Raw genomic sequence first — 26,052 nt, 5'->3', positions numbered from 1 at the left:
ATTTATTGAGCATTTGTTTGCACCAATTGACGCGAGCGTCTTTTTGAGTTATTGTCAAATTGTGTGGGATCCAACGAGAACATACCTTTCTCACAGCTAAATGATCATGTAAGATTTTATATATGCTGGTGGAACTAATGCCTATGGTTGCCTCAATCTCACAGTATGTCACATGACGATCTTGCAGTATTAGGTTTTGCATAGCATCAATGTTTTCTTGAACAACAACTGATTTTGGACAACCTTCGCGAATCTCGTCGGTGAGCGAATGGCGGCCACGATTTAATTCGTTATACCAGCGTTTCACATTGGCAAAGGATGGGGCTTCATCACCAAATGTGGAAGTAAGTTGATCGATGCACTCTTGTCTTGATAATCCACGTCGAAAATCGTAAAAAATCATCGCACGAAAATGTTCACGAGTTAATTCCATTTTATTGTTGTCGCGCAATCTCCAAGGCTACATAAACAACATAAATGAAGCTATTGACAAAACATTTGAAGTACGTTATGGTCAATAATGCCAGACGATTCCGTGCAAACGTCAAATCGGGCCTAACTTCAATCAGTGTTGCCAAGGCTCAAAATATAAATAGTGACCCTCGTATCACAGAACACAATAATAGGGTTGCAGTAGGAAATGAAAAAAATATTATTACTCCTGGTCAGTATAATCTATCAACATTACAAGCTCATCTGCCTAGAGGTGTGTGTTACTATCACAAAACTCTGTTACACATAGAGTGGAATTAGTTTCTGCAACTGAAACAGTTGATCTGGGTACACTTGGTAAACTACTAGGTTTTGAGAATAATACAAAACTTGAGCCTGCCATCAAACACATAGGTGACAATATTCCTAAATTCTTGGCCACAGAGACTATGAATATTCATTATAATGTAGCAGAAGGAATGATTACTAATTCTGATGGCAGCATAGGTAGTCACAAACAAACTGGAATCATAGCAACTTTCAAACCAAATTCTGAGTTCATGGAGCCTATCATCTACACACCCTCCTCACCTATTTTCCAGTATTAGTGGAGGAGCATGTAGTTTCCCGTGGGATTTTTGTGGTACAATAATGGGAGTTAGTTTTTCTGAAAGGTATTGGCACAGGGAAAACAAATATGGATGTTGCCAGTCCCAAAAATTGTGCAGGGGGTGGGAAGGCGGATTCAAAATGGCCGACAACTCGTTTCACCAAAACAGCAATATCTTCATCATTTATACGACTACAACAAATTTTCAAAGCTTTAAATACTTCTTGATGCAGTTTCTACGATTATTAGGAATAATGTGAATTGTGTAAAAACTAGCGGTAATGCTACATATTTATTTTATAAAAGGTTTAACAAGCTCATGTTATGCATAATTAAATACAAAAAGAACTTTCTTTTTCAGATGGATCTCATTGAACCAGAAACGAGGCTAAAAATGGAAATCAACTATGCACTGTGTATAATATGTCAACAGAAATTAACCGAAGGACTAATCACAAACCCCACCACACATGAAAAGGTTTTACAAAGTGTGGAAGAGAATGTTTAATACGAAAACGTGATGTATGTATCATCTAATATTCGTCTATGTGGAATGACTGCTGCCATGCTGGCAAACAACAGAGCATCATGGCACCGAAGTTGTTATCAAGATGTCACTCACAAGGGAAAATTGGAGCTTATGAAAAAGCGCTATGAAAGCCAAAATCAGCAAACACCAACTGTGATGGAAAGCAGCACACCAAGACTAACACGTTCACATTGCATTCCATTCAACAAAGATGAATGCTTCTTCTGTAATGGTGGTCAGACACGTGCAAATTCCCGCAGGAAGCTGTCGGTTGATCATGCTCAAAAAAGCCTGAGTGATGATATTGCTAAAAGTGGAAATAAAGCCCTCCAGATAAAGCTCAATACAGCAATCAACCCTGAAGATGGTCACGCTATCGACATTTGATACAATTTGCCGTGCTGGGCAAATAATGTGACATGTACTACGATGTCCTGATACCAGTGCACCTAATATCTCTACAGCCCCTGAAGCTGAATCAGAGATTGAATTCATCTGTATGATTCAAGAGTGTTTAAAGACTGGTTCCTTGAGTATGGTTGATATGCAAACCACTTATGAAAACATTCGTGTTATGAATAATATCGCTTATCCATCTATAACAAGGACAAAAATTAAGAAATTGCTGAAGAAAAATGTTACAGATATTGAATTTCACTGTCCATCACAAAGAAATCAACCTGAAACGTTAGTATGAAGCATGCACGAGATATTGCTATGACATCACAGAATGATGAAGATTTGGACTTGACTATGAGGAGTTTGTATGATGCTGCTAGTTATCTTCGTAAGTCTATAATGAACACTAAGAAGTGGGAATTCACAGGATCATTAGAAGCAACAGAAGAACATGTGCCACGAGAAGTGTATTCTTTCTTCAGATGGCTTATTTGTGGTACTGTTGAACATATGTCTTCAGAACGCAAGCAATCAAGTGTTAACAAGGCTGTCATGACCATATAACAAACTGCAATATCCATGACATATAATGAGAGACAAGTGAAATGTACAACAACTACAAATATTCAGTCTACACGTGTAATGCCTCAGCAAGTAGCTGTAGGATTATCAGTTCACCAATCTGTAAGGAAGAAGAAGGTCATTGAGCTTTTGCATGGCTATGGTCTGTCGATTGGATACGATCGACTTCGACGATGTGAAACACAAATAGCTGAGACGATAATAGATGATATCAGAAATAACCAGGGAGTGTATGTGCCGGCAGATATCATCAAGGACAGATATATTTTCTTTGCAGTTTATAACATGGATTTCATGGAGGATACACTAGATGGGAAGAATACCACACATGCAACTGCCCTTGCATTTATCAACAGAAAGAATCAGATGATAATTCACCAGCTATACACTTGATCAAATCATCAAACAATAGAGCCCTAACAGAAATTCCAGACAGCGTGACATTATTGAAATAATGCAGTATGCCAACAAAACCAACCCCGAAATCTCCAACATATACTAATTTTTCATCAATGAAAGACAATCTAGGTGTTAAGGAAATGAAGTCATGGCTCATAGCAAAGATATTACATGCTGCAACAGAAGATATTGCTAGTGAAGAAGACATTAATAGTGTCAGTCGTATTTTGCAAGCTTTTGCAAACTTGGGATTGGATGCAACACCATCTAATGGTATTTTTGATGCACTAGAACGTCTTGTTTGTAAACTTTACATGCCAAACTCTGCAAAATCGGATGTTGGAGCTGTCCATTTTACCTTGTTTCAAAAGAAAATTGCCGGATGAGAGAAAATGCCACCAACACAGTCAGCTCTTCGCTGTGCTATATTGAGAGCACATTATCAAGCCATGGTATGGCAAAATGATGATGTTGCGAATCCGAAGATTCCACAGCCAGATGCTGCTTATGGATGGGAAAGACAAAACGGTACATTTGTACCCCAGAAGACCATTGTGCAACCTGCCCCACAGGCCATTCTGGAGCTAGTGAAATGTTCATGCAAAAAGAGTAGATGTTCAACACTTGTATGTAAATGCAGACATAATGCCTTTCCATGCACTGATATGTGTGAATGTGTGGACCCGACAATGATGTAAATAATTAATTCATTTCATTGTGTTTTCGGTAACAAACAAATACATCAATATGATGCCATGGAGTTTTTCTGTCCTTGTATCTAAAATTTATGATGATGGCGTAATTAAATAAAAGAAAATAATGAAAGCATTGAATATTTTGTTTCATTCCAAAATATTTTTTATACTCTGAGACAGAAAGTAACCCTTCAACGGAAACCAGAAGAGCTATATTAAGCAATCCCTAAGAGACTAACAGGTTCATTTATATTATTCGCAATATTTTAGTAATTGTAGAAACTGCATCAAGAAGTATTTAAAGCTTTGAAAATTTGTTGTAGTCATATAAATGATGAAGATATTGCTGTTTTGGTGAAACGAGTTGTCGGCCATTTTGAATCCCCCTCCCACCCCCCTGCACAATTTTTGGGACTGGCAACATCCATATTCGATTTCCTTGTGCCAATACCTTTCAGAAAAACTAACTCCCATTATTGTACCACAAAAATCCCACGGAAGGCAAATATATTACCATTTGTCTCCCCACTTTATCCCACAATCCTATAGACCACATAGTTAGTAGAACCAATGAAAAAGGTGAGGTAGTAGATTTTGCAGGTGCCTCCACAACAGCAATCATAGAAATTAATATATAAAATAACCATTAACATGGAGCATATTGAAAGTTATGATACAATCTTTTCCTCCCAATCGTCGTACATTTGCTAATTTCAATGAACCCAATCGTGAAATTGAATTTGACGTGTATGTGGGTGACAGTTTCGTACATCCTCACAGGGTTGACTTGTATATTAAATTTGAAGTAGTGAAAAATGGTAATAATGAAGCATTTTGCCCTGGTGCAAATATAAAACTAGTAGATAATTTTGTACCACACTTTTTCTCTCAAGTAGAAATTAGAAAACATGGTACTGTGATAGATAGAGTAGACTATCCTGGTATTACTTCTACTGCCATAGGAACACTTAAATTTTCCAAAATAGATGCAACATATTACCAGGCAGGGGGATTTGAATCAGGAACCAAATTCTGACAAAAAAACACACAGTACTATTTCCAATGCGTCTGCTGCCAGGTTTCTTCTCAGATTTCCAATGCGTCTGCTGCCAGGTTTCTTCTCAGACTACAAGGACATCCTATGGAAATGTGGTTTGAGAATTACTTTTCGTAGGGCAGCCAATGTTAATAATGCTCTTATGCGTTACAGTACCGTAAATGCACATGCTACAACACTTCCCAACACCCTACCTGAAGGAGTCAAGTGTATTATCAAGACCATGGAGCTAATAATACCAGTAGTAGAATACAAAACTAATTATGCTCTCAAATACAAAGCAAATATTCTGAAAAATCCAAAAGTTTCTATTGGATTCTACACTTGCCAGTGTGTCCAAAAACTAGCCTCTGGTGGACATTACGAATTTGATTCTACTATACAATTCAGTAGTATACAGTATGATATGCCAAATTTTGTAATTGTACTGTTCCAGACTGGGAGAGAAAACACACAAGAAAAAGATTCCAGCAATTTGATAATTGCAAGATTAAAAATGTTTATCTTAAAAATGGAATTAATGAGATTTTCCCCGTGAAAATTATAAACTGGACATAGCACAAGATGACTATGAGGCTTACACTGCTTACAAAAGAGTAACTGAAGGAAATATAGATGTATACTATACTCGCTGTGAAATCAAGGCACACAGGCGAATGTTTGTCATCAACACGTCAAAAAGAAAACAAGTGGTAGTCAATAATAGAACAAATATCAAAATTGTATGTGAATTCTATGAGCCTCTGCCTGACAACACTTTATGTAGTGTTATTCTTATTGCAGAAAACACTTTTGTTTATGATGTGAAGAATGAGAGTCACAGAACAATTTTAGTTCTTTAATTTACTAGATTAGATTAGTCTCTTACATAGGATGCCTCAAAAGTTTTTTCTAATTATTAGTATATATAATATATATATATATATATAATATAATATTTAAAAAACTACCTTAGCTATAAGCAAAGCAGGGTGTTTTAAAAATAACTAGTAATCAAGTAGTCAGTAGTTTACATATCTAAAAAAACTACCTTGGCACCATTCTTAAACAAGACTAACCACCTTGCAGTAGAGTTGTTTGGACCACAAGTAAGTACACTCACAAACAATCAACAGTGGGGGTCACATGACACTGGGAGTAGAATATCCCAAGAATGTTAATAATCTTAATACGAGGGTTTTAGAATTCGTAGCATGATTAGACAATTTGCAACACCTAGAAATTAGCTAAATCCACCAGAAGAAATAAAAATATAGCTTAATTTTTACCATAATAGTTTACTAATATTAATCATCCTAGTACGAGGACTTAGAATTCATAGCATGATTAGACAATTTGCTACACCTATGAATTAGCTAAATCCACCAGAAGATACAAAAATATAGCTTAATTTTAGCCCAAATAGGCTATGGTATAAAATGACCTTGGACAAGATCGTCTGGTGAATGCCCTTAGCTCCTCTACTCAAGGTGTAGTCAGAAACAACTAAATAGTACTACTGATTTACAATCTCCTCAGCTATTTATAAAGGTGGTGTTAGCATTGCTTTCCGCCCCTTAACCCCCAGATACTATTTTTGTGTTAGACCCATGAACACTAACTAAATAGTAATATCTTATTAGTCCTCAAAACAGTTTTCATGCAAGGACATTGCTGAGAGAATCCCACTGGTGACCAACCACCCAGGGGAACAGAATCCGCATCTCCTGCGTGGCGTGAGCGTGGAAGTCAGACTATTTACCGACTGGACCACAGCAGCTTTTTAAAGCACATAGGAAATAAATTAAAACCAGCAAAATAGTATTATATTTGTACAATATATTTACATTATAATATATAAATATTTGGTCTAGGAATTAATTTGTGCGCCTGGACAAGAGATGGCATAACGAGGATATCGTACCACAGGTCCGTGTATCCACACATGTGTTGAAAACTCCTGTCAGCGCGCATCGTTCGTAGTATAGGGCAGTTGATTGACGCGTCAACAGCAGCATTTTGTAGTCAACTGAACATGGCGCTGTTCGTGCCAGATAAAGTGTTTTTGCGGGGTGTTCTGCTTTATTACTTTAACATGCAGAAAAGTGCTACTGAAAGACATCGTATTTTGGTGGAAGTGTATGGTGACCATGCACTAGCTGAGCGAATGTGTCAGAAGTGGTTTGCACGGTTTAGAAGTGGTGATTTCGGCCTGGAAGACCAAGAGCGACCTGGACAGCCAAAGAAAATTGAAGACGAAGAATTGAGAGCATTGCTCGATCAGGATTCGTGTCAAACGCAGGAAGAACTTGCAGAAGCATTAGGCGTTGATCAAATAACAGTTTCCAAATGCCTCAAAGCCATGGGAATGATTCAAAAGATGTCACATTGGGTTCCACATGAATTGAAAGACAGAGACGTTGAAAGACGAAAAACCATTTGCGAATTGCTGCTTCAAAGACAGAAAAGAAAGGGGTTTTTGCATCGCATTGTTACTGGCGATGAGAAGTGGATCCATTACGAGAACCCGAAATGAAAAAAGGCCTGGCTGAAGCCAGGTGAACCAGGTCCATCACAACCGAAACGAGATATTCACTCTGCAAAGGTTATGCTGTGCATATGGTGGGATATGAAAGGTGTGGTGTACTATGAGCTGCTGCAACTGGGTGAAACTATTAATGGAGAACGTTATCAACGACAATTAATGTGTTTGAAGCAAGCTCTGGCCAGGAAATGACCAGAATGGGAGAACAGACATGATAAACTTATTTTTCAACATGATAACGCTCGCCCATATGTCGCAAAACCGGTCAAAACCTATTTAGAAAATGTCTGATGGGAAGTTTTACCCCACCCCCCGTATTCACCAGACGTTGCTCCTTCGGACTACTACTTGTTCGATTGCATGAATAACGATTTGATTGGACAGCGGTTCACTTCTTCAGAAGATATCGAAAAATGGGTCTCTGACTGGATCGCTTCAAAGGATGAGGACTTCTTTCGCCACGGAATCCGTAACTTGCCTGACAGATGGGCAAAAGTGGTGGCTCGCTATGGACAATATTTTTCTTAAGGTATTTATGTATTTTGTGTTTGAACTACAGCTTCAATGTGTGCGTCACAACCGCACGAATTAATTCCTAGACCTAATATAATAGTCGTGTGTATATAAAATATTATATTTCTAATACAAAAATTATTGATAAACTTGTCCTCGCTTTGATAAGTATGCATAACATTGAATAGCTTCTTTCGGCATTATCTACATGACAGCTTATCTCATTGTTTGACGAGAATGTTGAAAGGATGTGCAAGGGCAAAATGTCAATCTCGTAAGTCGTACATTACATTTTCAGCACTATTGCTCAACAAACTCACATGAGGCAAAGTAACACAGTGCAAGTGTTAATTAAGTGACCCACAAGATGTTCAAAGCATTATTTAAAGCATTTAAATTCAAAGCTAAAAAGATCTTATCTTGCTCTCAAAATTCAATAAAGCAATGATTAGAAACTGAGTTCCGATTGTGGAATGGTTTTTGAAAGTTGTAAACTTGATGATGTGGAAGGCGAGTGTGGAAGTAAGTTCGAAGTTTGGAGGAACAAATTAAATAAATGAATACTGTTTTTTGGGAAACATTGGTTACTCTATTCCAGGTGATTTTCTTGTATTATTATTGCACATGGCAATAACACAGAGTGATTCGTACTCATTATACCGGCATTCAAGAAAAGGTGTGTATATGTAAGAAATCCACCCATTTATTTCAAGCTTCCATATAGACCGTGTTAAAGGCGGAGCTACTGCGGAGTATGCACACTCGTCTGGTCCCACTCGAACATCCGGTTATGCTTACAGTGCTATGGACGTTAATATGAAAGGGCAAAGTGGAGATTCTTTTACAAGGAAATAGGGTGTCAGCTGTGTAGCATATGGTTGTACAGTTCTACAGTTCGAACGGGAACAAATTTATTGAGTCAAGTATCACTTCATAGGTTTCCGAAGGACGTAGAGAGACGAAACCTGTTGATACAAGCAGAACGAAGAAAGGATTGGTACCCGGAAAGGATTTGTACGACTTGCATTTTGTTACAAACACGTTGATCATTTATCTGCGTATTGTGTTGTGGGTGGTGAAAAGCACGCCTCTTAGGTTTCAAACCGAAGCGACACATGACAGCAGTGGTTCGTACCGAAGTGACAAGCGACACAGGCCCATTTAGTCTATAAATAAGCATTTACCGCTCATGGGAGATCAAGTCTCAGGCGGCACAATACACGCCATTGGAAATCTGAGCGACACGTGCAGCTTGTCGTGTCGCTTCGGTTCGAAAAAATTCATTGATCACTGAGGATTAACTTTTAAGTGGCACGGAGATTACACACCGAAGCGACAAGCAATAGCCCCTTTACTCTAAAGGAAACAATTCACCTTGCATACAAATACAACAGACCAAGGCAACACGATGCATGGTACTGAGAAAACAACAGTCCAGTTCAAGCAACACGTACATTGGTTCAAAAGGAAGCTTTCAGACTGCAGCGATGCGTGTGTCTTGGAAACCAACATTCAAAAATAAACAACACCTTCCGAATTAAAGAGAGATGACAAATTGGAGGTGTCGCTTGTCGCTTGGAATGGGCCGTTTTATCAATACCATGCATTGTGTTGCCCCAGCCTGTTATTTTCGCAAGCGTGACTGGTGAATGGTTTGCTTTAGATCAAATGCTTCTGTACGAAATTCCGATATCACTTGTCGCTTCAGTCTGAAAACTCCCTTGTTATTTGAAGTAAATTCGTGCAAGTGAAAGTGGCATACCATATCATAGGTTTTTCCTAAATCCCTCAGGCAGAAAGGCGACGTTGAAAGCACATATATTTGCTAGCATTTGTTATGTGTCATTTGATTACTTCTGCAGATTTGTTGGCAAAGATTTACTTAAGCATAATTTATAATGTAATGATATCACTAGTTTTATAAAATTATCTTTCCCTCAATTTTCCATTTACAAAATAATTGAATATATCTAAACTTTCGTACGTTTTGAGTTTGCATGCATGTATATGAGATACTTGTATGTAGTATGCTATACAATTGGCGGCCACAAAGGCACGTCATATTTTAATAATCTGATCTGTAGTTGATCATCCGACGGATTCTAGACGTCCACCCCTTCATAGCAGAACTTTAACAAATACTTTTCTTGACTATCGTTGCACAACTGATGAAAACAAACGCCCATTTCTTACTTCGCATGCCGGTGAATCTGCACTGGCAACAACGGGGACTGGCCCAAACTGGAAGTTCCGGGGGGACCGGGCAAGACCTCGCCAATGTTTATGTTTACATTTTTAACACGGTCTATACGCTACGAAGTAATTTCGATTTTGTCCTCTTCATGACATCATAGCGCAGAGGATTATGGGGGAAAATCTCGGAACTTCAGGAATGGCCTACCTAATAAAGATACCTTGGTGGCAGAGTGCGAGTTGGTAGGCGAGAGCAACAGAGGAAAACAATAATTAATTATGAAATTACGTACACGAAGATGAGCCTCAGAGTAATCATAGTGCATATCGCAATGGCCTTGTATTCAAAATAGGTCCCGAACTAGATTTCTTGTGGGGGTGTCAAAGTAAACCTGTTCTGATGGTAAACTGACCTTGAACTCTTTGTCGAGATACAAATAATAGGCAATTTTCCGTCAACTATTAAAAAAAATGATAACCCATGCCTTTTAAAACAAGTTTTGTAAAGTTTTTTTTGAAGTTAAGTAACTCGTAAAATGGAAGTGTGGTTCGAACACATTTCCCATTCTAGATTGTTGAGGTACCCCCTCCCCCCACACAGTGGCGGTTTGTGGCTTTTTTGGGTTGTAGAAAGAAGTTATGGTGAACTGAGGATGGTTTGAAAAATACGTTCAATTACATTCACATGTATTGCATGTTCTATCCTTTGCATTAAGATTGTTAGCTGCAGGCCCATGCTCAAGGTATGGCAAGGGGTCCTTGCTCCTCACTTTCAACTATGAAATATTTAAATATCAACCTATAAAAACCTACTAAAATAACATTGACATTATTTCAGATTTTGCAAGAATTTTGATATTCTTCCCTCCCTGCCGTCGTGTGGATTGAGGATAACAAAAAGTGCTGCTTAAATTCCGAAATTATGCTAAATACTTCTTGTGCTAAGATTTATTATTAATTACTTATTTTTTCGGACAACTGTAGTTTTAAGTTCAATTATGAACCTGCTTTTCTAGTTTTGAAATTTCGGTACTTATTATTCACTATAATATTGCTAATTTTCTCACCAAATTGTTTACAATGACTCAACAAGTGGTAGCTTAATAGGAGATATAACCACTTTTGTCTCCAGACCTCATGATACGCTTATCAGACTGATAAAAATTGATACTTTTTAGGAAGTACTTAATTCAAAGTAACGGAAGCAATAATTTTATTCTACATTACTTTCTTTTATCAAAAGTTTATTTCACATTGTAATGTGGAATGCAATAGTAGCAACTAAATCCTTAGTCATTAGTTTTGGGCCTAGTAGACTTTCTGAAAACAGGTTGAGGTTCGATAAGGAAATAATGATCAACATGAAAGGTACAAGACATTAAATTGTTAATGGTTAACCTCGAGAGTATTGTAAGTTCAGGTTCATATTATTAAAAAAACATATTAGAACAAGCACTGAAGCAAAGCATTATAAACATTAATTATAATTCTGCACTGATATATCATTGTCTGAGTCCTCGATTTCAAAATCAGATTCTCATCTTCCTACTGTTTCTGGTCATTGCATGTTTATAACTTGCCTTTCAAGTTCAGTTTGCAGGAACACACACAATTGCATGCTAATTGCTAACAGTTCCAAAACCACATCAGGTGCAGGTGGGGTATGCATCCACTGAATGACAAGGTTTTCATCTTCACCATTCGTCCATCCATATTTTGAATGGGTTGGCACCGTAGGTTTTTGCCTACTGACCACACTTCCATATTGCTGCCTGGTAGTTAGCTCATGGAACATGCATGAAATGACAGTCTCTGCATTGTAGAAGATGGTTGGATTCAACCTCTTCCCTCTTGGTACAGAATAGCTAATAGCCAGAGCTAGGAATTTTAGGTGCTGCCCCTTAAAATATTTTGTGTGAAAATGGGTAAAAAAGTGACTCATCCCCAAAATAAGCATGTATTGAACTTTACTCATGGTGTTTCGGTTGCACCTTTTTCACAATCTCAGAACCTTTTGCACCTTTTCGCATCTTTATCATTTTATTAAATACAACTCGCGCGATGTTTAACCCCACCCACATTCAAGGCACGGCTTCTTGGCACGCGATTCTTGTTTAGCGCACAACAATGAATCAGTTTTCTTCAGTTCTTGGATGTTAATGTAGTAAGCGCGCGGACTTTAAACAGTGCCAACAATGACGCGTTACAATTGCTAGAAGTTATGCTTTTTTTGTCCTATGCTGTATTGTTTACGAATTGTTGTAGGAAAGCTGTTTTGTTTTCATTTCCTTCTCCCGTATCAGCGAGCAAGGTAACTGCAGTCTGATCGACTGATCGATGCATCGGATTTGCTTGTTCACCATGCCAAAACATAAAGTAAATGTTGGGAAACTGCAGGACATTGTTAAGCAGTTTAGCGGTGACGGCATTCAGAGTGATGGATCTGTTATGAGGTGTGATGTGTGTGTTATTTCTATTGCTGTTGATGACAAACACCAATGCACTCAGGTTGTGCAGCTTCTACAAAGTGGGAAGCACGTCAGGAATAAAGAACTACGAGATGGTATAGATGGGAAGCGACAGCAATTCGTTGGTGAGGCGCTTGCATCTTCGAGTTCCCGAAATAAAAATGAATTTTTCAGTGAGACAGCAAGGGCATTCATAGTGTGTGGAATACCTCTTTCGAAACTTAACAATCCTGTCATGAAATCTTATTTGTAAAAATATACTGGGAAGTCAGTTCGAGATGAGACCACCTTAAGGAAATCTTACCTTCAACCTCCTTATGAAGCTAAAATATCGCAGATCAGACAAATAATAGCTGACCATCCAGTCTATTTCATACTAGATGAAACCACAGATAGGCAAAACAGGTACGTTTTGAACATTTTAGTAGCACCTCTCAATGGACATCAAGTGAAACCCAAGCTTTTAAAAACTTATTTTCTCGGCAAAAGAGATAATGCAAGTGTAATGCAAAGTTTCAATCATGCATGTTTTGTATTGTGGCCGGAGGGCGTAAAATATGATAGTGTCATAACGCAATAGTCCTCAGTTCAGCTTTTTCACAGATGTCAACGTCTGGAGATGGTCACCAGCTAAAACCTTGGAGAAATAAGAAATCAACATGATTTACACCTGAAGGACGCAGAGAAATTATTTTGATCTACGAACATTTTTGAGAATTTCTCAAGATTTTTATTTCTGAGATTTTCTTTTGATTTTTTCACACGTGGAAACATGAATTACAGTTACACCTTTCATCAATTTTAATTACGCAGTTCAGCGAAATCAGTTGATAAGCACCAAATCGTTTAACATGGATCTCCTTCATTCTATTCTAATTAACTCCTACTGAAGTCAAGTAGTAGTGAGACCTGATATTCAACGCTGATAATACATACATCGATTTGAAGGAATATTTACATACAACAAAATACTTCACATTCACAATTCGACGATATGCAGTTCTCTACTGTACGTTTTTCATCAATGACAATATTTGTAGCTGCAAAGTTAATGCATCAAAGTGAAAAACATTTTTCACGACCACAAGGAACTAATATATACATATATATATACGTGGTTTGGTTCAAGAAGAAACTTCATTGCTATACGCAGAGACTATTAAGTGATGATAACAAGAGTAAAATTATGGTATTTTACTTGAACTCTTTGTGAGAATCAGAATCACTCAAGCATTAATTTTATGGACAAATGCTAGTGATATTCATAAATCGAACACTATTATATTCTTATTTTCAAATACATAAATTCATGTACATATATTGCTCAAGGACAGTTACTGATACAGTGTATATATTTTGATTAACTTCAAGTTCTCTAAATTAAATATTTACTGTGATAGTTGACATATATTATAAATAAAAACGACAGCGATATTTACACGATACACTAAAGTAAGAGACAGTGAACTTTACATTGAAAATATGTGTGCAAGTGTAACTCGGATGAGTATCACAAACGTTGCTGATTTTGTAAATATTAACTTCAAAATATTTAATAGTGTGTGCAGTGTCAGTGTTTACAGGATTGATTACATACATACTACCTCGCTAGTGTGTTACTGTGGCACAAACCTTTTAACTAGTGTTTACATATTTTATGTACGAACAATCATAACATCAACGTATGTGACGTAAGACTCTCAATCAATGCATGCATGAGTCAGCATAACAAACTCACATGTCAGTGTTTACCTTTCATACGCTACAAGTATTGTTTATTTATTGGTTATTTTTCTCCATTCCTTTTTCTTTTTCAAGAACTATATTAATCAAATTACGTATTTTCGGTTATGGTATGTTAATTCAATAATTTTGGGACTATATTTTATAATAAAAAAAATCTCTCCATAGGAAGGATCGATATGGAATACAACTTTAAATTTTTCATATTTAAGTGAAAATCAAAAGATTTTTTTATGGGGTAGAGGAGCGTATCGTACCCAAGGTATTGTGTAAGAAGTATAAATTCTTAGCATAGTAGGAAACAGAGATAGGAATGCTGAATAAGTAATCAGGCAAAGGTCAGGTGATTGACTTGGAAGGCGTATGTGGTAGAGTGTTGGAATTGTCAGGAGGTGTGATCAGTTGGCGAGAATACGAGAGAGAGTAAGGTCTGCAGATTGTGAGAGAGAAGCAAAGTGGAGAACGATTATTGGACGATGGTGTGTGATTGAATCGATGTCTGACAGGGAGGTCAGACAGTGACATTTGAGAGGACAAGTGCAGGAACAATCTTCATCTATTTGTAAGGCAAGTAGTATCCTTTTCTAAACCAATCCATATTGGTTCAGTCATGGAGAGTATAAAACCCATATCTAACCTAAGTTAATTTCTATCACCATTCCTTTAAATGTAACCTCTTGCATTTATCACATTTAGGCCAAGCGAGTGATAACCATCTGAGAGATGAATGAGAAATAACTACATCACCCAATTCAATCTAGAGGTTCTTGGTTCGATCCCAAACGCAGCATGGGAGTTGCGTTACGGTGTGGTTAGTTCTTACAGACCAAGCATCTTACATGTTAGCTGCATTTTCTAATCTGAAGAATATGTATCCTAACTTAAAACATGTGACCTGCATTGTTCATGCTTTGCATAAAGTTTGTGAAGCTCTTAAAGATGAATATACATATGTGAATGAATTTGTTTCTAGCATTAAGAAAATACTGAAAAAGGCTCCGTCTAGCATACAGAAGTACGTAGAAATTACGAAGCTTCCACTACCACCCTCTCCCATCTTCACTAGATGGGGTACATGGTTAAAAGCTGTGGTGTTTATTTGCAATCATTTCCATACAATATCGAAATTTTTAGATGCTTTCCCTAGTGATTCCTCAGCTGTAGAAAAAGCCAAAAAACTTGCACTTAAACAGGAATTGTAAGATAAACTCTATATTGTACATGGCTTCTCTTTCCTTACTACTGCAATCACAAAACTGGAGGAGCAGTGTACTGAAAAGTAAGCACAGTGGGCTGTTTTGATGGATGTGCAACGAGAGCTGCAAGGGGTCGGGAAAGAGAAGTTAGAACAAAGTTTAGCCAAAAACCCTGATGTTCAAGAAGTCGCAACCAACAAGGATGTGGATTACCGGTTGAAAACAAAATACGCACCACTTGTGTCTCTTAACATTGAACGTTCTTTTTCAAATTACAAGTATCTGCTTAGTGACCGCAGATGTAGCCTCACTCAGAAGAACATAGAAATTTTGAATGTAATCTATTTTAACAGTTTTCTAGATGACTAATTCTAAGCAAGTATGAAGAAGCATGTTTTCCTTTATGTCGCTTTCTAATGTATCAGAGAATTTTGTTAGCTTAGTTATATTAAACGATTTAAAACCAGAGAATACTCTATGTGTTTATCCAAACAAGTTGAATCATAAATGTACGATGCACTGCTCTCAATAAATTTTACATCTGAAAATTAGCACCTATTTTAGCACCTTTTTTGTACAAAAATTGGCACCTTTTTTGCACCTTTATTGGCAAATTTTTGCACCTAAAATTCCTAGCTCTGCTAATAGCACAGTTCATTTATTTGCCAGTGTTGGAAACGGCAACAAACATACAGGAGGTAAATACTGCTCAATCTTCTGAAAGACTTCAACAGTAACCTTCCATGACTGGCCAAGCTGACTAAAGATTTCCTAGTAGGAGCGGTCCTTTTTGACTATCTTCAGAGCTATAAGCTACTTGTACTTTACAACAATGTACTTAGTTTAGACTTTAATCGAAAGGACTGCTTATAACAAAGGAGAATAGAACACTATGTATGGTAGTCTCAATATGGCCTACATAGGAATATATCATGAAGGACATGCACAAATGTGACGTTTGTTATTCCCAGTGTATGGGACTCGCAGAGGATGATAAAATACCTTTCATTTGCTCAGACTGTGATGTCTAATCCATGGTCTTCTGGTAACAAATTGTGACATGTCACTCCCTTGTTTATTGGTTTGTAAACAATGTTATTTCTTTGTGCAAATCTCATCTGTCATTACATGAATCAAATGTAAGTGTATCAATATACTTATCTACCTACAAAAACAACAGTATGGTGTGCATTTTTTTCATGGGAAAGAACAAAATATATGATTAGGCTAAACGTATTTTTTTAATAAAAATCTTCCCTGCACCCATGTTATTATTTGGAATCGACTCCAATTTTCAGTAAACATCCACAAATATTCCCTCCTATGAATCTTGTGATTCGTGTTACTTTTCTGACTCTATCAGAAACAATCGCAAACCTTAGGTAGATGTTGGGTTCAGCTATCTCAGTTGTAACTGAAACAGAGTTACTTTTTGCAATAAAAGTACTATTAACACAATTTACTTCTCCACGCTTAAATTTTTACCTTGAAAATTTGTAACATCAGAGAAGAGCAAAATTTGGCGATTCTGTTTCCAACTATGTTTTCTCTGGATTCCAAAGGTGAAAGGATTTTCTAGAATCGCCTATGGCAAGGAAGCTAGGTTTTGTTGCATTTAGAACATCCACGCTTTATTGCAATTTGTCGTTCCTAATTGCACTCAAATACTTCAGTGTTTTTGGTGGACTGATTCTGTGATTGTCAGAGTATTGCCAAATTGTGGTCGGAGATAAGAAAAAAATTGGAAAGCAAATTTTTGTTTCAATACATTTATACATTTGCAAGTGATGGGTACCAAAATGAAGTGAAATTTTCTGAAAAACTGCTTCATGAAATCCATTTTAAGATATCTTTTCAAGTTATTACATATCACTTATCACATTAAGCACAAATGCCAATGCTAAAGTACAAGGTGGCACAGGGAAATGGGAAATTTTGAATCTAGGATTAGCAACACTGTAGCGCTGGCATTTGTTCAGGACCAAAGCGACATCATTGAGAAGGCTTTGCATGTAGTAATGATGGTGCATTGGAGTGGTGCGGAACATGTGTTCACTGTAAAAGCATTTTATAAGATTGGTGATAGTGTGACTGTAGCGCAAAGGGTATTTCGGCAGCATTACCAGCTAGGACGTCATGGCCATGTCCCATCGGCTCACGTGATTAAAACCTAGGTGCGTAAATTCAGAGAAACTGAACCAGTTCAGCTTTGAAGAACCCCCCGGGTGACATTCGAATGATACATACCCCAGAAAATATGGAATCAGTTCGAGTTGCCATTGAGAAGAGCCTTTGCCACTCCATTTGACAACATACATAAGTTGAGTCAATGAAGTATACAAAGAATAATGTATGAATTACAGTTCCACCACTATAAGTTACAGATTATGCAGAAATTACATCCTCACGACCCTGTGTTGCATAAGGGTTTTACCAAACTTTTGTTGGTTAAGGTTAACGAGGATGGCAATTTCCTTAACAATTTGTGGATGTCAGACAAAACCTATTTCAACCTTAGCAGCTACGTTAACAAGCAGAATTTCCATTACTGGGCTAAGGAAAATCCTTGTCAGCCTCACGAGCATCCATTACATAGCACCAAGGTTACAGTATGATGTGCAGTGTCATATCATGGTGTCATTGGCCCTATTTTTTTTTAAAGTGAGGAGGGCATTGCAACGACAGTGACATCCGCTTGGTATGTTGTTATGCTTGAAACATTCTTTCCACCGAAGTTGCACGGTGCACATCTTAGACATAAAAACATGTGGTTTTAGCAGAATGGCGCCACGTCACATACTGCTCGACAGTTGATGGAGGTAAGTCTCAAATTCTATGCATGGTGGGTTATTTCACGCAACGGTCATATTCCATGGACTCTGAGATCCTCTTATCTCAGTGTTTGCGATTTCTTTCTGTAAGGACGTCTCAAAAGCAAAGTGTACAGCACACGTCCTGCACCCATCACTGAACTGAAACATAAGATTGTAAAAGAAATCACTGGCATTCCTCGAGACATGATACACTGATCATTCCAGAGTTTCCACAGCAGATTATCAGAATGTGTACGCCGAGATGGAACACATTTTTCCGATGTCATCTTCAAGAAGTAAAGTGACATGTAAATGCCATTGTTAATGCATTTCAATCATGCATACTCTGTACATGCATTAAATGTATTTTTCCTGTGTTTATTTGTGCATTTACGTCAATTGAAATTTTCCCGTTTCCCTGCTCCACCCTGTATTATTGAATGACTGGAAAGATATTTGAAAATAACTAGAAAACCTGGAAAAGTCAGAGAACTTACCTTCTAACACAAAAACATAATGATTCCACGAATCTCTTGCGAAAATTACCTTATTTGCACATTCATTTGGTGTCTCATTATCACCATTTAGAAAGGCACGTTTCAGAAGGTACAGAGAATTATTATATACTTGTGCAAGAAGAGAGCTCAACTGCGTTTGTGCTTTGAATTTCAATCACTGAATTTGGTTTGAAAAAGTGAGTGAAATATGCTGTACTACTATTGGCTTCTACTGAATTGGAACTTACTAGAAACAAGACTGGGTATGAATTTATTTTGCAATTTGTAACGTGGTCGTTGCATTCAAAACCAGAGTGGTTTTTAGAAGCAACAAAAAAAAAAAAAAAAAGTGTTAACGTTTTACACCGCTAAGCTAATGAACACCTCACATCAGCATTGAATATTGAATATTTCAGAGAAAAGAAGGTTGAACAACTTAATCATAAATATGTGGGTAAACTAAAACATTCACAACCTTTCTCCCTTTTTACTATAGTCAACTCAAGTATAAAATCTCGGAGGTATGTAGTCAACATTCATCCAAAGTCCAATATCCTTTTTACCACAGAGATTTGTTATCAGGCCCCCCATATGGTGAAGTACGAATACAGTGGATCATAGGTACCCAAATCCCAAAATTACAGTATCTCCTCTCCTTTTTGTATTAGCGGTTAACTGGACCCACCTTTGTAGTTGTCGAGCCACGGCGGCCCAGGTCCGGTAATACAAAAATGATTTCACTGTAACATTCTAGCCCCTTCAGATTTTATATTAATCAAAGCACTTTTAACATAGCCCCACCCATTTTTCTTTTAGCACTTAAATAGGAGACAAAACAGATTAATGATATCGATAATCACAAGAAAAAACATTAACAACGTCGAACTTGTCGACTGGGCCAGCATGCTGTGCTGTGTACTGCAGCCTACCCAACACGTGGGCTTATGCTTATTCCTACTCGTACACAATGGACCTGAAGTTCTACTCACTGCATGTTGTACACTCACAGAGGCATGCACTAATACGTAACCGCAAACCTCTCACCCGGACGTTCAGTACACTGACGTTACATGTGGCCGGTAGCATGGTCTGACATAGCGAACCAGTAACCATTTAGAAACCTTGCCTGTTCCGCTGGCATTATATGTACAGGATCTCATGTACTCTGTCCAGTGTTTGTGTTTTGCTATTTACGTACGTAATTCCTCACTTTGGAACACCAACTTCAGGGGTCAGAATTGTTTTGGTCGCCATTTTGAAACTGGTCAGTGGATTACAAAATCATGTTCTCATGCTTTTCACGTTTTCTGTGACCTCCTTGCCATTTGAAATTTTCGAGTACTTCCCTAAATTTAGACATCCTTTTTTGGGTCACGAAGTTTCATCCTCTTTTTTAGTCCCACAGTCATCATGTGGCATATCGTTGCAAAGCTTTTGTCCTGCACTTTCCGAAACTGTTATGGTGCTGCACTTATCTTATTTGTTAAGCTCGGTATACTCGATTTGGCTCAGCTTCCTTTTTTTGCAAAACCATTTTCTACACAGAAAATGGTAGGTGGTACGGACAAATGTTTCATATGACAATCGTATTTTTTCCCTGCCTTTCCGAATCTGCATTCCAAACATACCCTTCCCATTTGACAATCGCACAAATGAGGCACAACGTCCACTAAAACCACAAAGGGTGGCTTTTGGGCTATTGCAAATACTTTCTACGGATTCTTTGGGTCCAACTTAGTGGTGCATTTTTGTTTCAACTTGATACGATGTCCCGTTATCGAGAAAAAGGTAGTGTCTGAGTCACTCTGAAACACCCTGTATATATATACACACACACACACACACACACACACACACACACAGAAACAGGTAAAAGTGACAAGTATATAAATAATTTCGGATTATGCATACATACCCTTAAAATCAATTGGGAACAATTCCAAACATATATTATTACTGGCACTGGTCAGGATGATCGGAACCTTTAATTGAAAGACGTAAACATTCTCGTAACAACAATTGAATTTAGCCTGTACAGTAGTGGCATGGAATATCTGACAAAAGCATTGTGTACTAATGAATGACTCTAAACTAATATGAAAATCAAAGAGAATAGACCAGTCTTTAACAAAAAGAAACAAAAATGTATAATTATACAATACTATTCCATGTCCATGCAAGGGTCAAAGCGGTATGGTCAGTAGCTGAGTGGTATCTCATTGCTATCTTAAAAAGTAAAGTAATAATTAAAAAAATAATTAATGAAGCAATTTATTATAGCCCCCTCCCCTTCCCTGCAATTATTTACCTTCATTTAGTATCGTGAAATCTTCTAAAAATGTACTTTATTTATAAAGCCCCCTCAAGGGTGGATTGAAGGGGTGCGGAGGGGGCGATCGCCCACCTGCAAGAGCCTTAAGGTGGCGTCATGGGCGACTTCCACTGAGGACGAATTTAATTTTTCATAATTGATAAATACTAAACACAATTGGAAAGAAATATAACACACATAGTGTCAATTAAGAAACACACAAGAGCGGCAGCCAACTACCCGAGGACTTTAAAGGTGAAAGGTGACAGATGCTCAAGGGTCTCATTTCATTTCTACAATAATTTGCAGTTAAAATTCAATAAAGCAAATATTGTGGCATTTTACAAAGAACCACAGTTATGGGAAAACAGGAAGCTTAATGGTGAGTGCAACGAGATACTAAAATAGGAGGCGATGAATTATGAGGGGGCAATGAGACATAGAAGGTAGCAAAAGAAAGGGGTGACGAATGATGAAGGCTGATAGATAGGAGACGAAAGATATTGGGCGACGAAAGATAGGACGCGATGAATGATAAGGGGATGACGAAATATAATGGCAATGAATTATGAAGGATGATGAAAGATAGGAGATGAATGAAGTGGGCAATGAAATAGGAGATAATGAAAGATAAGGGCGAAGAAATGTAGTGTGTGATAAATGATAGGAGTCGAGAGGGAAAAAAAATGTTAAGAGAGGAATGAATATTAGGGGCGACGAAAGAAAGGGGACAGCGGAAGATTAGAGGGTGACAAAAGATATGTGGTGATGAGAGACGAGACAGGGAACGAACAAAGATGAGGATGTTGAAGTATGGGGGCTACGAAAGATAGGAGGCAATGACTTGACTGGGGTTAACAAAAATAAGAATGCCAATGGATTTTGGGGGGGGGGGGCAACGAAAGATACTTAAGGTGAAGGACTAGTACAGAGCATTCCCTGACATTCGCTACGAGACTCGGCGGCAACAAGCCGCTTGTCTTTCCCGGTGAAAGGGTCCGTGACAGTCGCTAGAGTCGGATATTAAATTACAGTTTTCATATTGTGTACTAACCTTGACTACAGAAGGTGTTGAAAATGATGTACCTCTGCTGCAACACATTCCTGGCATCTCCGAAGGAAATTGGCATTTACACATGCAAGTTCGTCTACTGTAATTCTTCCGATTTCTCGTACAATACTCTCTTTTAACTCACGGATGGTGTGCGGATTGTCTTTGTATACTTTATTTTTAGATTTCCCCATTTTTCTTTCCACTTTTATTCAGAACTGACCCTGTTACTCTAAATTTTTTTACGAGGTTTAATATAGTGGTCCTATGTGGAATGGGAACACCAGGAAATTTCGTTGCAAAACGTCGTCGCACTTCTCCACAATTCCTCTTTCCGAAGTAACACTCGACAAGATAAATCCTTTGTTGTAATGTAAACTTTTGTGGTGCCATATTAAGCCACAATCTACAACACACGGACACGACACAACACAACTTCCGAGGGAGGATTATACTGGTGTCAGTCTGCAACGTCAACAGAAAGGGAAAGAGAGCGAAGGCAGGGAGAGCGAAAAAAACAGACTGTAGTGTGCGACTGTCACGGACCCGTTCACTGGGAAAGACAAGTGCTGACACCTGGGTGCTTGAGGCCAAGTCTCGTAGCGAATCTCAGGGAATGCTCTGTATAATATTGCTAGGGTATATCAAAGGATTTGTTAGGTGACCGCCCCTTTCCAGAGGATCTACAATGTATTTCCACCACTTCTGCCACCTCACTCATTTTATTCATTCGCAATCACTGTGGAAAGGCCATAGCCAGGGAGTGAGAGCAGCTGACTCTGACATGTATGGCAGTGCCAGTTGGGCAACGATGAAAAAAAAATAGGCAAACTACAACTAACAAACTTATTATCTTGCTGCAAGAGCGATTTAAAGGTTTGAGGGTGTGATCATTCTTCTCCTGCGCCCCTCACAAGTGCTACATTTTTATTATTTTTAGTTATTTATAAATTTGCAAAAGCTATAATGAAATACATCAAACATTGAGCCATTTTATGATATACCCCAAGAGCTAAAAATTAGCAACCATGGGAGGTAACACAGCAGATTTTTTCTTGCCTGTTGGGACAAGACATAGGTAAAGCTGCTCCATTCTGACACATCACTGTTCCCGACAGTCACATCGATTGTAATGAAAAATCAATTTATAGTGATTTTTTAGAAATCTGTTATAATCTTTATTTTATTGAAGTTAAACAACTTAGAATGACTGGTGTGTTCAACAAACGTTGTAGCATTTTATACAGCACTCTAAAAACAGGAAGTGCAAGCGATGCTTCAAGGTCTGGGGCCAAGCGCCCCCATCCAGCTTTTTCCTTTCTTTTGAACTTAAGACCGAATGACACAGAACTGGTTATCCAGTTACTTGGCACTGAACTGGCTACCTGCCCGGATGTGATGGGTGCCTGGCTGGCTGCTTGACTTGTGGAACAGCCAATCAGAGCAAAGTTTGGCCATGTGAAGATAATCTATGAGTTTGCAAAGGGGAGTTTCTTGTCTGTGGTTTCCGAGCGTTGGCTGTTTTTTTTTTAGTTTTCGATTATAAAAAAAATAGGAAAGAGATGACGTGCAGTGCATTCGTGTTCAGTTCATTAATATCTAGGTATTTGCAAAGGGGCTCCGGGTTCGATACCTGGTGGAGGCACATGGGACAGTGCTACTCTAAACCATAGGTCCAGTCTCAATTAGCCTTACTGTGCATAAAGTGGACTTAAAACACGAACTCAAACTAAATCAAAATATTTAGATGTGTACGTGACAAATATGATTAGTTGAAAATGAAAATCCTTATTACAAGTGTATTAAATTAAATGTTTGAATTTTTTTAAAATTTGTTAATGAATCCTGGAATACTCATGTATGAATATGCTTACCCGAGTTAATTAAAAAGCTTGTTTGGTACGTATTGATTTCCATATTTTTTTGAGCCAATCTCTAGCCCATACATTTCTTTTTTAATTTTTAATAAAAGCACAAAGCAGTAATTCTCCTACAACATTCTTCAAATTGCTCGTCCATCTTTACAGATTGTCTGCTCTGCGCAATGTCTTATGGGAACAAAATTCTATAGACAAGTACGATAACAAGTATCGTGTGAGGCAAAAACTAGCAAATGGGTAGCCAGCCAGTCCAGCATTTCTACTGGAGAACCAGTTCCGTGTGATTCAGGCTTTAGAATGAATATTCCTTTCTATTGTTGTGCTACAGTTAAATAAAGATGAAATTGGAGAAAATGATAATATATCACTTATCACTTATTAAGTAATGAGGCCACAAGATAAAATAGATGCTTTGCGTGCTTTTAACAAAATCATTTCTTTTTGCTTTGGTGCTCCTTGATTTATCAGAAGAGAAACTTCAAAAGTGTACTCCAACGTTTTAGTTATAACAATGGTCTTATGACATACATGGTAGGACCGTAGTTTGGGATGGAATTATGCTAGGTGCTGAAAGTTCGGGGGAGCGGGGGCATCATAATGGGTGTCTGCCCCTCCGAAAGAACGTCTTTAATCCGCCACTGCCCCCCTGGAAATCAATTCTAGCTACAAGCCTGTCCAGCTACTACCAAAGCTCAAGCAAACACCCAGCCAGCTAACATTTCTGACTTGGAGCATGGATATTAACCTAAAATTAGTTTCATTCTACATATAACTCTTAACCTAATCATTTGTAAGATAACCTAAAAAAAAAATAACAAAAATTACACTTACGCGTAAAGGATTTAAATATACACAAAGTAAATACATTTGTCTTATTTCAGAAATAGGTTTCAATGCAACACAACTTTAATGAACATGAATAGAGAAACCTCAAGTATCCACAATGTCTTTGTGGCAAGATTCAGTGTGCTTACGAAGGTTCCAGTTTTGAGAAAATTTCTTTCTACAAATATTACATTTATATTTATACATTCCTAAATGAAGGTTTATGTGTGTTTCCATATTTTGTCTACGAGCAAACGTTCTTCCACAAATGTCACAAATGAATGGTTTCTCTCCACTGTGCACTGTCATGTGAAGATCCAATGATACTTTGTTTGATAATTCTGCACCACAGATATCACAAACACATTTATTTCTGTGTTGCTTCATGTGGTGTTGGAAGGAATCAAAGCTGTCTAATGTAGCACCACATGTTTTGCACTGAAACTCCTCTTGGTGGCGTATCATGTGCTTCTTCAAAGTCTGCTCTTTTCTGAATACCTGGCCACATACATCACAGACATAAGATATGTCCATGTGAGTTTCAATGTGATATCTCATTTTTTTTTTCAGTACAAATCCCTTGCCACAGTAATTACATTCATAATGAATTTTAATATTATGTATTTTCTTATGAGCCCACATTTCTTTTTTTGACAGTGTTTTTCCACACTCCCCACACTTCATATACTTCTTTTGCTCAGGGGGATTTAAATGCTTCTTTTTTACATGGCTCCTGAGACTGAATTTTGTGTTAAATATTGCATCACATGTGGTGCATGAAAACTGCTTCTTCCCAATGTGTATTCTCACATGATCTTCCACCTGGTCCTTCCTTTCAAATCCTTTAAAACAGAAGTTACAAATAAACCTTTTGATGTTGTGGAATCTCCAATGAGGGTCCAACTGTCGTCTTGAACTGCTTTTGAAGCATTTTCCACATATTTTACACTTGTTATTTCCTGTTTCAAGTATGGAAGTCAGAGCATAACTGTAACGAGAAAATTTATTTTGAGTATTGCCTATTCAAGAGTTAAATATCAGGTATTCAAACATTCTTCTGTGAAAACTTTTAAATCTTACTTGTGTACATTGCAACTTTAGCTTACAACAGATCATTTAATTACTAAATTAAACTAAAATCTATGTTGCAACAGGCCATTGAGGGCTAAGGTTCACCAAGTGACTTATCATTGCAGCGCAGTGACAGATTCAGAAGTTAGTTAGGAAGAGCTAATTTCTGTCGGATTGTTCACCTCACCAACAATATGTAAAGACTCGCGAGTAAGAGTAACTCAGAGTTAACCCACGAATCAGCTGATTATCTGTTGCACCAAC

At 37.7% G+C, this 26,052-nt stretch overlaps 2 protein-coding genes across 4 annotated transcripts in view; both read right to left on the bottom strand.

The window, feature by feature from the left end:
- Nucleotides 1–26,052, bottom strand: part of LOC145988862 (uncharacterized) — a 199,664-nt gene that overhangs the window by 7,852 nt on the left and 165,760 nt on the right. Inside the window, exon 4 of one of the 2 annotated variants that reach the window (XM_083124115.1) lies at nucleotides 24,733–25,705. The exons of the other annotated variant lie outside the window; for it this stretch is intronic. Coding sequence (XP_082980241.1) covers nucleotides 24,823–25,705 — 883 coding nt within the window. The 3' untranslated portion in view covers nucleotides 24,733–24,822. Of the gene's footprint in view, nucleotides 1–24,732; nucleotides 25,706–26,052 lie in introns of those variants that run through there. 2 annotated transcript variants of the gene reach the window in all.
- Nucleotides 1–26,052, bottom strand: part of LOC145988858 (uncharacterized) — a 211,102-nt gene that overhangs the window by 110,545 nt on the left and 74,505 nt on the right. The gene's annotated exons all lie outside the window — the stretch shown is intronic.

This window comes from Lepisma saccharinum, chromosome 6 (genome assembly GCF_977018435.1).
Source record: "Lepisma saccharinum chromosome 6, izLepSacc3.1, whole genome shotgun sequence".
Classification (NCBI taxonomy): Eukaryota; Metazoa; Arthropoda; class Insecta; order Zygentoma; family Lepismatidae; genus Lepisma; species Lepisma saccharinum.
The sequence above is the reverse complement of the archived record's forward strand: the minus strand, read 5'-3'. Positions and strand labels throughout refer to the sequence as shown.